Source organism: Gopherus evgoodei, unplaced genomic scaffold (genome assembly GCF_007399415.2).
Source record: "Gopherus evgoodei ecotype Sinaloan lineage unplaced genomic scaffold, rGopEvg1_v1.p scaffold_40_arrow_ctg1, whole genome shotgun sequence".
Classification (NCBI taxonomy): domain Eukaryota; kingdom Metazoa; phylum Chordata; order Testudines; family Testudinidae; genus Gopherus; species Gopherus evgoodei.
The window spans coordinates 699,624-713,149 of record NW_022060061.1 but is presented as its reverse complement, the minus strand read 5'-3'; the positions used below and the strand labels follow the sequence as shown (position 1 = coordinate 713,149).

Below are 13,526 nucleotides of genomic sequence, written 5' to 3'. Positions count from 1 at the left end.
GCCTGCCGCCACTCTGTAAGCCATGGGGCCCCTGACTCCAGCTTTCCACTGTGCTGGATTAGAGCAGGGGAAAGGCTGCCTGCTGCCCCCACACGAGCCCCGTGGCTCTGCTCCCTGCCCCCCAGTGATAGCCAGGGGGAAGGGCCTAGCCCCAGGTTGGCTCGGAGGCCTAGTCTCATTCCCTGTGGTGCAAGGGCTGATGCACAAGGATGGGGGGCTGGTGGAGAGCAGTGCTAGGGTCCCCTAGGGGATACAGGTGTCCCCACACCTCACAGGGTCAGTGCTCGCAGATGGCAGCTCCCTCTGCAGCCAGGCAGTCTGACCTCTGCACTCCAGTTCAGAGGGGCAGCAGGGTCCTGCCATGGCAGCCCGGGAGCTGGCAGAGGACAGAGCCAGATTCCAGCTGGAAACAGCAAATACCCGCGCAGCAGTCGATCAGCTTCAGGGGGCACTAGATCCTAGCACAGTAACAGGCCCGGCCTAGGTGTGGGCACCGCTCTCCCCCGCGTGCCAGGGATTTATTCCAGTGTAAATCACAGTGTGCAGCAGGGGGCGCTCCAGTTCGCTGGTGCATCCTTCGCCAGCTGCCTGTCCCCACAGGGGGTGCCCTCGAGCCATGTCCCAGCGCCCCCTGCTGCACCGCCAGTGTTGTGACATGGTGGGCAGGGCAGCCCATGGCCCCTGCCGTGTCTCTATAAATAAGTAATAAATAAGGGGGGAGCGGCCTCCCCCCGCTCACAGGAAAACAAACTCATCCGAGGTGGCCACCTTGGGCTTTCTGCGCCTGGGCAGCTGCACGGTCTGCTGGGAGAAGCGGGAGCACAGCTCGGCCAGCCCGTACTCCTGCGCCTGGCCCTCCGTCACCGTGAACATGGGGTACTTCTCCTTGGCCGACGAGGAGTTCAGCACCTGGGGAGCAGAGGGCTGGAGTCAGAGGGCCACGAAAGGGAGGCAGAAACAACCCCCCTTGCCATATACATGTTATCTGCTTGCAAAATCCCTGCGGCGCCCCCCTGCTCCCAAGCAGCACCTCAGGGAGCCACCGTGCTGCAGCGGGGAGGGAAAAGGCTTGGGGCCAGTGGCGGCATCAGCCCCTTGGCTTGGCACGGCGGGTTCCGAGCCCTCACCCACATGGGCACGCATGGGGGGAGGAGCATGCAGCCACCCTGCCCTGTTCTGACCCGGCAGGATCCAGATAGTGAGGCGGGCTTGAGTCTCCGCCAGTGGCAGGAGGCGGAATCCACCCAGCGCTTTTCCCAGGCAGGTGCCCACACGCACGGTGCCGAGGCCAGGCACCAGTCCAGAGACTGCGGGAGGGCTACATCCAGGGCGTTCTGGGGCCCCAGCAGAGCACCCCCCTGGCCGGTCCCTACTCCAGCTGGCACCAAGGCATTGCCTGTTGTGGCCATTACCCTGGTCAGCTCTGAGCACAGCGTGTCCAACTCCTGCCCGTCGCGGGCATAGAAGCCGATGGTGCAGCTGGGATCCATTTTGCTGAAGGCCATTTTGCGGGGTGAGCTGCAGTGGAAGGACTGGAAGAGAGAGCATGTACGCGGGTTACTCCATGGGGCCAGCCCGCAGCAGGAGCTGTCCCCCCACCCCCCAGCTCGTACTGACCTCCAGGGGGAAGTTCTCCTTGGTGGTGTCCACGAAGGGCTGGCAGTAGTGGGGGTCCAGGTACAGCAGGAAGTCGTCTGGAAAGCAAAGCGGTTGCAGGGAGAGAAATATCAGCAAGAGTACAGCAGCTGGGATCACACCAGCCCCAGCACCCAACCCAAAGCACTGCGACTCAGACCCTGCTGCAGTGCCACAGGGGAATTGTAGTTTGGTTCCCTCCTGTTCCCCCTTCTCCTATGGCCCAGGCTCCCCAGACAGACTACATCTCCCATGATGCACTGTGGCCAGGGACTCCCATGAGACACCACCTGACACAATGGAGAAACTCGTGCATCATGGGAACTGTAGTCCAATCGGGGAGCCAGGCCAAGGAAGGAGACTCAAACTACAACTCCCAGGAGGCACCGCAGCAGCATTTCCGAATCAGAAGCTGCTGTTTCCAATTTTTGCCAAGGGGCCGGAGTTTTCCCATGGGAAGAGCCTGTTTTCTGCCCAGCCACTCCCGCTCTGCTGCCCCCAACATGCCAGGGACGGGCGCTGGGCAGGGCTTGCGGACACGTACCTTGGTAGCCCACAAAGTAGAGCGAGTGTTTGGGCTTCCCACCGATAATCCCAATGCAGAGCTCCAGCTTCAGAAGCTCCTGGAGGGAGACGAAGACACGGAGTGGGGGGCTTAGCCATGGTATCCATTTCCTGCTGCCCCACCCATGGCCTCAGCCCTGCCCCCAGCATGGGCCCAGCACGCAGCAGGGATCCAGGCAGCTAAACAGGGGGCTGCTCTCCACAATGGAGCTGGATGGGGGCGGCACCGAGAGGAATTCCAGGAGGATGGGGCCTCAGGAGGTTCCTACACTGGGACGTGTCTCAAGGCAGCTTGACGTGCCGTGCCAAAGCAACTGGCGAGATGGGGGCTGAGAGGAAGGATGGACACGGTGCTGACCTGGGAGACCCAGGTTCAATTCCCAGCTCTGACAGACTCCCTGGGGCACCTTGGGACCTCCCTTAGCCACTCTGTGCCTCAGTTTCCCCACCTGTGCCATGGGGATAATAGCATTGCCCTGCCTTTCGGAGAGCATTAGAGATTGGGACAGGCAGATACGAATGTGAGGGGGGCTGGACAAGAGCCCAGGACAGCTAGGGACTTCTGGACAAGTCCTGCCTCCCATTCCTTCCCTCACCAACCAGGGTCCCCCAGTTGTTCAGGCCCCGCCCCCGCCCTACCTTCACGCAGTCTACATAGACAGGATTGAGGGTTTCCCCGCCCAGGCGCATGGGCACCAGGATGATGACAGCTTTCCGCCTGGCACCGGGATCTGGCACTGTCCGGCCGTCGCTCCCAGACACCAGCCTTGCCACGTCCCCCTTGTACACTGAGTGGGTCACCAGACAGAGGGGAGGGGGGTTAATCACTGGCAGCCTGGTGCCACCATAGACACCAGTAGAGTCTGGCTTCTTCTGCCGAGTGGGAGGTCAGATCCTAGTCCAGGGCAGGGAGAGACCCCCAGCCCCCAGGTGTGATACCTGAAAGTCAGAGCGCCCCTTAGCCCGGGGGTCCATGGAGCACGTCAGCTTTCAGCCACAGGCTACCCCCAGCACAGCACTCACCTGTGCAGTCCTGAGCTACGTAGACAGCCAGGCCGCTGGCTTCCGAACAGCCTTCGACTGCCTTCCTGCAGGAGATGGAGGGGAAGAGAATGAGCGTCCTGCGGCCTGGCCTCGCCTCAGCCCAGCGTCTGGGATCAGACACCTGCATCCTGGAAAAAGCCAGGCGCCGCAGGGGTGGAGATCGCAGGCCACAGGCTTGTGCTTCAGGAGAGCTCCCGTGTCACGCCCAGGGCCACCCCGGTGGAGCTGGCGTGGATTGATCTCCGGTGCTGCGGGCCATCATCTGCTCACCTGACAATGTGAGCAGCAATGGAGGGGCCGTACCAGTCCCCGGCTTTCTTCCCCGAGCTCCTGCCCAGCTCCACCAGCCGGTGGATGCCGAAGGGTGCCCGCGGGTGATCTGCGAACCACGAGACAATGGTGCGGTGGCTGTGCTCCTTCTCCAGCTCCTGCAGGCTGAGGGGGCGCAGCGGGGCCCAGATGCCCCAGGGGTCCCTGCCTCTGTCCACAGCGAGGGCAGGCAGCTGCTGCAGGCCGGCACTGCCAGGCCGGACGGGAGAGATGGGCTTCATGGCGTCCATCTCCACCAGGCTGGTGGTGAACAAGGCGTCGGGCCAGGTCCAGTCTAGGAGTAACAGGAGAGGTAGAGGCAGCGTGTTCCACAAGTGTGCCCTGGAGGGGGCAGGGTCCTTGCATGGCATGATGCCAATACCCCTCTCCAGGGGCCAGAGCTCAGCCTGAAAGTCACTCGTGGAGTCCAGGCCAGAAACGCCCTGTCCTGGGAGGCCGACTCCTGGGTTCTGTGCCTGCCCCTGCCTCAGTTTCCCTCAGAAACACGCACCCGCATTGTGAAAGGCCGAGTGCCCTAGGGAGGGGCTAGGCAGGGTATTACCGACAAAAGGACAGACCCAGGGCGCTCCGAGCGCTGGCTGCTCCATCCACCCCGGCAGCCAGAGCAGCTGTGGCCTTTGCTGAGCATGTGCAGTGTCTTGTCCCAGCTCTCAGGGCAGAACTCTCCCCCGGGGGCAGACGGTCTCATTGCCACCTCCTGCAGGGTGTCTTAACCACTCCCGACCTGCCACCCACCAGGGTCTCGGCATGGAGCCGGGAGCCCTGCGCACACGCTGGCTAGCCCTGGATTTCTGCAACGTCTCCCCACTCACTCCTGCCGAGGAAATGCATGAGGAGCCCCTGGGCGAGAATCATCTGCCCGCTGCGCAGCATGCAGCCCCAGCCGCAGTCCGTGGTCCACATGGTGCCCTCCAGCTGCTGGAACTCCCGGCGGTAGGTGAGCCAGATGCGGGAGGCAAAGTCCTTCTGGAACCGCTCCACGTCCTCTGCAGGAGAGACCCCTCCGCCCAGTCAGCCACAGGGGACCCCCAGCCAGACATGTATGGGGGCCTCCCCACTCAATCACAGCCCCATTTCGGAACCTCTTAGCGCTGTGCCGTCAGCAGCCAGAGGGGGCGATGTTCGCACAGAGCCCCATCAGCAGGGCAGCGCGCTGGGCCAGAGCTTGAAACACTGGGGACAGGGGTGGGAGGGGGGATTCTGCGTCGAGCTGGGTGGGAAGCGTTTCACCCAACACAAGTGTGACACGCTGACACTTTTCTCCTCCCCGAATCGGGAGGAAGAGCCAAGCTCTCAAGGGAACCAGGAAACCGGAATTGCTCCTTTTGGAAATGCCACAACTCCGCAGCTGCCTCCCTTCTCCCCAAGGCGAGAAACCGCAAGACGGAGTCATGGCTGATCTCTGAGCTAACCCAGCTACTCACCCTCCACCTCAAAGCAATAGCCGTGGCCGAAGAGGTATATGGGGGACAGCTTGCTGAAGTTGGTTTTAGTCCTGACCGTCCATCCTGGGAGGGGAGAAGCAGAGAGAAGTGAGCAGTGTCCTCCCATCCGCACTGCCTTCCATTCCCTGCTGAACCCTCACATCCCCAGCCGCCAGGGTCAATAACCCACAACTGTATTCCCATGCACAAGGCGTGGAGTCAGCTAGTTCACAAAGCTCTGATGCCCTGGCTGGCTGCCCTAGATTTCACTGCCACGGGGCATTACCCAGGTGCTCCAGAGGTGCCCTGCTCTCAGCGTCACGTCCTGACTGCGATCAGGTCAGGTGGGCACCATGAACTCAGCTGGGGGGGTGGAGGAGGGATCACTTGGGGGTTGGGCTGACTGCGCCCGTCCCCACGGCTCTGATTGTGTTTGCCACCTGCCTGCTTGCATGCCAGCAGCCAGGCCTTGGTGCAAAGCAAGCCAGAGCGGGCCAAGGGGCAGCTGAATCCTGCCCCGCAGCCTCCCCCGTCAAACCCAAGCCAGTCCCCTGGGCAGCTCCCTCAGGAATGCCACGCTCCACTTGCTGCCTGGGCCATGGCCCTCCCACCAATTCCCTCTGCTGCTCTAAACTACTGGCTACAGCCCTTTGGAGGAAGTGAAACAGGCAACAAGCAAGAGCCTCGCCTTGAAATTCCCTCTGTGGGTGGCTCCAGGACCTGTGATCAGCATTTGCCAGCAGCATGGAGCGGGTTGTTAGACGCAGCCATGTTAATTGCAGCACTGATCTAGACCCCAGAGGTGTTGCTTCTTTCTCCTCCACTCCACTCTCTACGCTGGCTCCCCCACTGCTGGCTCCAGATCAAGGCCTCGGTCCTTAGCTTCAAGGGGTTCGCGTCTTGGCCTGGGCCCAAGATATCCGAAAGACCGTCCAGAGCTCCAGGGAATGTGGTCGAGAGCATCACTCCCCGGCCCAATAGAGCACTGCACCCTCAGAGTAAGGCTTGGCTGGGCTGGAGAGCGTTTTCCCAGGGGCCACTCCCTGATGGTGGAACAAACTCTGGGAACGAAGGGCCTTCCCAAACCTCACACCTGGTCCAAACGCAAGGGGCACGGCTCTGACCTGCCTTCTCCAACACAGAGCAGCAGGGACATTCCAAAACAAGACACGCCAGGCCACGCCACCGCAGGGGCTGCTCCCCGGGGCGGGGGGGAACTAACAGGCGACAGACACGGAATCCCACTGCTTAATGCGCGCTTGGGAGGAACGGGGATGGCCCAGCAATGAGCAGGGTCAGAGCCTGGAGCGAGGGCACGTCCGCCAGCTGGGGCCAGGAATACCTCTCAGCTCGCACAGTCCGAGCTCACCTGCTCCCTGCAACATGCACACTACCAGCCCTCCATGGCCCTGCAGCACCCACCCTTGGGTGTCCCTGCACCCTGCTTTGATCCTGGCCACTCACAGGGCTGCAGGGTAGTGATTCCTTTGAAACACTCCCGCATTAGCCCCTAGCCCAGCTGCACCAGGGCCCAGGAGCTACATGGCACAGCAGGAGGAGCCTGCTCCTCCTTAAGGCAGGTGACCTTCGGCCAGGGGCTCTGTAGGAGCACAGCTGATCTCCCAGGACCTCCCAGCTGCCAGCTCCTGACCACCCAGAGGAGCGCAGGACACAGAGCTGCCTTTCTTGACATGCTGATGCAGCAGATATGTTGCTTAGTTTATCAGCAAGATAAAGTGCCTCTCACACGCAGGCAATAGGCACCCCCCGGAGGAGGAGGCTAGGTCTGAGGTCAGCCCTCGATGCCCTGACACAAACAGAGCCAGCACTGGGGGGGAGTGTGGGCTTTCCAGCCACGTCAGCAGCAGCCAGTTGGAGGAGCCTGAATTGACGGAATTACAGGAAGAGAAACCTGCTCAGCTGCACTGGGGAACCTCACCCCCACCACTCATGCCGAGCTTTCTGCTACCGTGCTAGGAGCGGGCCGCACAGCTGTCCTGGGCAGAAACAGCATGAATGATGGGCCAAATTTGTAGCCATTACCCTAGATAGTCCCCATTTCTTAAGGACCCCCCTAAGTCTGCAAGACACGCCGAGCATCGTTAGTACTACAGGGCATGGAGGCACCGACTCATCCTTGCCACCCTCCTGGGCTGTGGGCGAGCCGGTTGACCGCCACCCTCCTGGGCTGTGGGCGAGCCGGTTGACCGTCAGGGAAGACAGAGAGGGTTAAGCGACTTGCCCTGGGCCCAGAGGGTCAGTTTCAGGGCTGGGATTAGAACAGGAATTTCAAAGCACACTGAGGAAAATCTTTGGGTCGCAGCACAGTTGGGGCTCAGCACAGCTGGGAGCCCAACCTCCCAGCAGGGCCCCCTGGCTGGAATCCAGCTGACAGGATTCTCACAAACATCAAGGCCTGGCTTGCTCATAGGCCTGGACGTGCCACAGCCACAGAGCCTATAGGCACCCAGGACGGTCTGCTCCCCCCACGGCCAGGGGCAGGGACACGAGCACCAGGGGTATCGACACAGGAACCTACAAGACAACTAGCAGCTCGCAATGCATCGACCTGCCTGCTGCCCACAGACCAACAGCTGCCACTCCCCAGCTCGAGGGCTGGGGGAAGAGCCTTTTCCACACACGGACACTCCCTTTACTGTCACCACACCAGGCCAGAAGTGCTCCTGCTGGCACAGGCCAAGCACTCCCAGGAGACCGGGAACAGGGGGAGTTTAAAGCCCCAGGGACAGCACATTTGGGGGCAGCCCGATTCCAACACAGACAAGTGACTTCTAATCATTCTCCTCCCCGCTGGCCAAGCCACCCCCGGCACATTTGAAATCCCAGGCACATTGAGTGGTGAGTCAGAGTTGGAGGCAGGTCTCCTTGCTCCTAAGGCCAGCACAACAAGCGGCCTGTACCCAGCAGGCTGGGAAGTAGCCAGGTGGCCGGGGCGCTCACCGTATTTCACGTTGTTCCAGGCCGAGAGGAGCTTGTTCTTTATCTTGTCCACCTCGTCAGGTTCGTTGGGCTGGCGGCTCTGCGCTCCCCCCGGGAACAGCCCATTGCAGCTCCCATCCTGGCCCCCAGCCCTCGGGTTAAAGAGCTTCCTGCCATCTGAATGGCGCAGCTCGTCCTGGCTGACGTACTGCACCGAGGCAGGCGAGACGGAATTCATTGAGAAGGCAGGACGGGCCCGGACGGTGTTCTCAGGGTGGCGGGGCTGGGATGCAAGTGCACGTGCATTGCCAGGAAAGCAGAGCTGCTGAGCGACCAGAGACAAGGGGTTATTTTCAGGGAGGCGGCGACATTCAGATGCTCACCGTTAGCACAGGGGGTGAAGGTCGGTGTCTCTCTCTCACACGCACACACACACCCTGTCACTACCCCTAGGTCTGCACCCCACCCCTCAACGCCGCTGCAAGAGAAGGGCATTTCAACGCAGCCGGGGTGAGCGAGAGGCCCAGGGAACAAATCCAGGCAGCAGGGCAGTAAGTCAGTGCAACACCCCAAGCTAGGGCAGCGCAGAGCGGTTAGTAATGGGAAAGGCATGGTGGGAAGCCTCCTATAAAGTCCTTTCTCCCTACAGCCTTTTCCTGCCCCATGCCCTGCCCCACACCTCTCTACAGCCTCACCTTACACCCACATGCCCCACCCCCATGGTGCTGTCCGCACCGCACCCTTTTTCCATACTTGGCACGCAGGGAGAGGCCGCTTCCTGCCACACTGGGTTGCGGGGGCTCTCTGAGGACTGCCAGGCCTGGACACCCTGGTCCTCCCATCACCTGAGCTCCCGCAGTATCTCTGTCAGGGAATCCCTTCGTGGTCCCCTCCACAGCCCTGGCGCCCCCCAACCAAGGCCCTTCACCACCTCTCTGCCATGCAGCTACCCAAAGCGACCTCTCATAGCCCCAAGCCCCCCCCAGACACTGCCCATAGCCAAGACCTACCTCTGGCACCTCCCCAACCTGCCCCAGCCCTGCTGCTCCCCACCCAGCCAATGCCTCCCAGGCAGCTCTGGCACCCCACAGCCAAGGCCCCTCTCCACACCCTTCCCCCCACCCAAACCACTGCCTAGCCCTGGCCATCCCCACACAGCCTGCCCGCTGGGCCCCTCCAACCAGAAAAAACCCATAGCCCTGTCCCAGCACCACCCGCCAGGCCTGCTGGGGGACTCCCCCCGCATAACCCCAGCACCTCCCACCTGTCCGCAGCGCACCCCCCATAGCCCAGGGCTTCCCAGACACCTGCCCCACGGCCCTGCTCCCCCATCACACCTGGAACCGCCCCACGTAGGACAGCCCAGCCCCCTAACCGCAGCCCAGCGCCCGGGCCCCCAGAACCCCCCCCGCGTAACCCCGGAGAGCCCCCCCCCGGGCCCGGCCCCCCAAGTAACCCCGGAGAGCCCCCCCCGGGCCCGGCCCCCCAAGTAACCCCCGAGAGCCCCCCCCCAGGCCCGGCCCCCCAAGTAACCCCCGAGAGCCCCCCCTGGGCCCGGCCCCCCAAGTAACCCCGGAGAGCCCCCCCGGGCCCGGCCCCCCGAGTAACCCCCGAGAGCCCCCCCCCGGGCCCGGCCCCCCGAGTAACCCCGGAGAGCCACCCTCCGGGCCCGGCCCCCCGAGTAACCCCGGAGAGCCACCCTCCGGGCCCGGCCCCCCGAGTAACCCCCGAGAGTCCCCCCCGGGCCCGGTCCCCCGAGTAACCCCGGAGAGCCCCCCCCCGGGCCCGGTCCCCCGAGTAACCCCGGAGAGCCCCCCCCGGGCCCGGTCCCCCGAGTAACCCCGGAGAGCCCCCCCCCGGGCCCGGCCCCCCCAAGTAACCCCGGAGAGCCCCCCCCGGTCCCGGTCCCCCAAGTAACCCCCGAGAGCCCCCCCCGGTCCCGGTCCCCCAAGTAACCCCCGAGAGCCCCCCCCGGGCCCGGCCCCCCAAGTAACCCCGGAGAGCCCTCCCCGGGACCGGCCCCCAAGTAACCCCCGAGAGCCCCCCCCGGGCCCGGTCCCCCAAGTAACCCCCGAGAGCCCCCCCCGGGACCGGCCCCCCAAGCAACCCCCGAGAGCCCCCACCGGTCCCGGTCCCCCAAGTAACCCCCGAGAGCCCCCACCGGTCCCGGTCCCCCAAGTAACCCCGAGAGCCCCCCCCCGGGCCCGGCCGCCCAAGTAACCCCGGAGAGCCCCCCCCGGTCCCGGTCCCCCAAGCAACCCCCGAGAGCTCCCCCCGGGCCCGGCCCCCCGAGTAACCCCCGAGAGCCCCCACCGGGACCGGCCCCCCAAGTAACCCCCGAGAGCCCCCACCGGGACCGGCCCCCCAAGTAACCCCCGAGAGCCCCCACCGGGACCGGCCCCCCAAGTAACCCCCGAGAGCCCCCCCCGGGACCGGCCCCCCCAAGTAACCCCGGAGAGCCCCCCCCGGGCCCGGCCCCCCAAGTAACCCCGGAGAGCCCCCCCCGGGCCCGGCCCCCCAAGTAACCCCGGAGAGCCCCCCCGGGCCCGGCCCCCCAAGTAACCCCCGAGAGCCCCCCCCGGGACCGGCCCCCAGAGCCCCCCCATGGCCCCACCTGGGCGGACTCGGGGCTCGGGCCCGGCCGGCTCCGCTGCTCACTCTGTCCCCGGGGGGGGCCCCGCGGCTCCCCCGCCTCCCGCCGCCGCCGCCATCTTAGCTGCGGGCCAGAACCCGGAAGCGGCCGGCCCCTCTCCGGGCGGAAGCGCTTCCCTGCCAGCACCTTACGTCACCGGAAGTGGCGTTGCCAGGCGACGGGGCGAGTTGTTCCCGGCGCGGCTCCCGTGAGGGGTCATCCTGGGGTCAGCGGGGTGTGGAACGGGAGAGGTCAGGGGCCACAGCGGGGTCGGGGTCAGAGGTCAGCGGGCGAGAGGTCACGGGTGGGTCATCAGGGTCTGAAAGGGCAGTAGGTGAAAGGTCACTAAAATAGGAAGGTCAAAGGTCACTGAAGTTTAGAGGGCTTCAGAGATCACCCAAGCAACAGGGGTCAGAGGTCACCTAATTAGAAGAAGTGAGAGGTCAGAGGTCACTCAGGTGAAGGGAGTGAGGGGTCAGAGGTCACTCAGGTGAAGGGGTGAGGGGTCAGAGGTCACTCAGGTGAAGGGGTGAGGGGTCAGAGGTCACCTAATTAGAAGAAGTGATAGGTCAGAGGTCACTCAGGTGAAGGGAATGAGGGGTCAGAGGTCACGAAGGGGTGAGGGGTCAGAGGTCACTCAGGTGAAGGGGTGAGGGGTCAGAGGTCACCTAAGTAGCAGGTGGGAGGATCGGCAGTCCCAGATTTAGTGCCGGCCTCTGCAGCCCGTTGCAGTTCGCTGAGCCGGGTGTTGCCAGCCCCACTGGGGTGCGACCTCCTCTCAGACGCAGCCCTGGGTAGCAGGGTCCCAGTGGGGGGGCCCCCTCCGCTGGCAGATCAGTGCTGGGGTCGGCCCCTGAGTGGTTCCCACGTTTAGGGGGCCCAGCCGGTCTGTGTGTGGTGCATGGGGCCCCCGTCATCATGCCAAACATCGCCGTCAGCACAGCCCAGCACCAGCGTGGGGAGACCGTGGGGACGTCCCCAGACACTGGCAGCAGCTGCAAGTCGATGTTATGCTGGAGCAGTCGAGGGCACCTGGCTTTGGGGCACATGGTGGAGTCGGCCTGGGGAGGGTGAGTCCACCAGAGGGAGCCTGGCGTGGAGGGCAGGGATGAGGAGAAGTCAGGGAATGGGACTGTGTAGGAGAGAGGAGCGGGGTTCGGTAGAGTTGTCAGGTCTTTGACCAGAACACCCCATTGAAAAGGGACTCTGCTGGCTCCGATTGGCACTACTGACTGGGCTGTTAAAAGTCCATTTGGGGCTAAGGCAGGCTCCCTGCCTGCCATGACACCGCACAGCTCCCAGAAGCGGCAGTTGGTCTCCCCCAGCTCCTGTGCGTAGTGTGGGGCAGCCAGGGGGCTCCACACGCTGCCCCTGCCCCAGGCGCCAGCTCTGCAGTTTCCATTGGCCAGGAACCGCGGCCAATGGGAGCTGCGAGGGTAGTGCCTGTGAACGGGGCAGTGTGCAGAGCCACCTGGCCACGCCACCGTGTAGGAGCTGGAGGGGAGACATACCGCTGCTTCTGGGAGCTGCCTGAGGTAAGTGCCACTCGGAGTCTGCACCCTGACCCCTCCCATGCCCCAACCCCGTGCCCCAGCCCTGATCCCCCCTCCCACCTCCAAACCCCTCAATCCCAGCCCGGAGCCCTCTCCTGCACCCCAAATCCCTTCTCCCTGGCCCCATACCAGAGCCTTCACTCCCCCTGCATCACAACTCCCTGCCCCAGACTGGAACCCCCTCCTGCACCCTGAACCCCTCAGATCTACACACCCCCAGCCTGGAGCCCTCTCCTGCACTCCAAACCCCTCATCCCTGGCCCTACCCCAGAGCCCACACCCCGCAGCTGGAGCCCTCACTCCCTTCTGCATCCCAACCCACTGTCTTAGACCGGAGCCCCTTCCCACACCCTGAACTCATTTCTAGCCCCACACCCCCGACTGGAGCCCTCACCTTCTCCCAGCCCCCTGCCCCAGCCCGGTAAAAAGGAGCTAGTGAGTCAGAGTGGGGAGAGTGAGCGACAGAGGGAGGGGGGATGGAGTGAGCAGGGGGCGGTGCCTCAGAAATGGGGCGGGGCAGGAGGCGGGGCAAGGGTAGAAAGTTGGCAACCCTAGGTTCAATGTGGAGTGGATGGGAAGGGGTCCTCTGTGCAGCGGGGCGTGGGGGAACCCTGCTTTAGCACAGACATAGCGTTTCTAAGGGGACGTGTGCTGGTGTCCTGGAGTGTCAGGCCGGAAGGGACCCGGGGTCGAGGAGTCTGAGCTCCTGCACGCCACCGGCTGCTAACTCCCACCCAGCGAGCCCGGTGTGGGGCCCAAGGACCAGCCGTCGGGGGACGAACCTGGAACGTGCAGCAGGTGATGGGCACGGAGGTCAGTGCTGGGACCATCTCTGTTCTGTGTCTGAGCTTGCTAAGTGCTATCGTAATACACCTAATAACACTGACAATACGTGCTCTGCAGTGGGGGTGCTACAGGGCAGATGGCACTAGCTGGTTGCCTGTTTTTTACAGGGCAGGGTCCTGGGTGCTGGGTTCTGTGCTGGTTCTATTGAGGGTTTGAGGTTCAACTTCCACCTGTGTGTGCTCTCAGCTCTCAGCCTTCCCCCTGAGGTGCTCCTGGCCCATATCTCCTGCTGCTGCGTGCCAGCGGGGCAGATCTGAACACAGTGTCTTCTCCGAGGGTTGGAGAGGCTCAGGACCCTGCTTGGTGCATGGCAAAGCAGGCTAGAATGCTAGAAATGGGGAGGCTGGGATTGGGAACGAGAGAGAGGGGGTGTGCTGGGACGGATCTGGCTCTTGCATAGGGAGGACTGGCTGGCTCAGGGGGCTGGAGGTCACACCCAGAACCTTGCTGTGTGAAAGGGGTCACCAGGACACAGGGTTGAGACCCACTGCTCTAGATCCAGCGTTGTGCTGTTGTGCAATCCTGGCTGTGGACAGCAGGTGTCACACTCCGTCAGGC

At 63.8% G+C, this 13,526-nt stretch overlaps 1 protein-coding gene across 3 annotated transcripts; it reads right to left on the bottom strand.

Moving 5' to 3' along the window:
• Positions 1-485: 485 nt before the first annotated feature.
• Positions 486-10,673, bottom strand: ATG4D (autophagy related 4D cysteine peptidase). 3 transcript variants are annotated; one of them, XM_030546058.1, is made up of 11 exons: positions 10,552-10,659; positions 7,959-8,259; positions 4,998-5,081; positions 4,386-4,559; positions 3,514-3,847; positions 3,223-3,287; positions 2,839-2,987; positions 2,180-2,258; positions 1,618-1,694; positions 1,413-1,532; positions 486-909 (listed from the first exon to the last, which is right to left on the bottom strand). In XM_030546058.1, exons 2-11 carry the CDS (start codon positions 8,173-8,175, stop codon positions 736-738), a joined length of 1,473 nt encoding a protein of 490 aa, XP_030401918.1. In that variant the 5' UTR covers positions 8,176-8,259; positions 10,552-10,659; the 3' UTR covers positions 486-735. The 3 variants fall into 3 exon arrangements, with proteins under 3 accessions (XP_030401918.1, XP_030401919.1, XP_030401920.1); XM_030546059.1 differs by having other exon boundaries at positions 7,959-8,262; positions 10,552-10,657; XM_030546060.1 differs by lacking the exon at positions 2,839-2,987 and having other exon boundaries at positions 10,552-10,673.
• Between the last annotated feature and the right edge of the window lie 2,853 nt (positions 10,674-13,526).

What these genes read in the sequence shown, in the direction of transcription:
- ATG4D (XM_030546058.1), bottom strand. Translation starts at nt 8,175, where the DNA reads ATGAATTCCGTCTCGCCTGCCTCGGTGCAGTACGTCAGCCAGGACGAG. An exon ending in CGTAGCTCAGGACTGCACAG is followed by an intron (nt 2,988 to 3,222) that starts GTGAGTGCTGTG and finishes TGACCCACTCAG; the next exon opens with TGTACAAGGGGGACGTGGCA. An exon ending in CTACTTTGTGGGCTACCAAG is followed by an intron (nt 1,695 to 2,179) that starts GTACGTGTCCGC and finishes TTTGCTTTCCAG; the next exon opens with ACGACTTCCTGCTGTACCTG.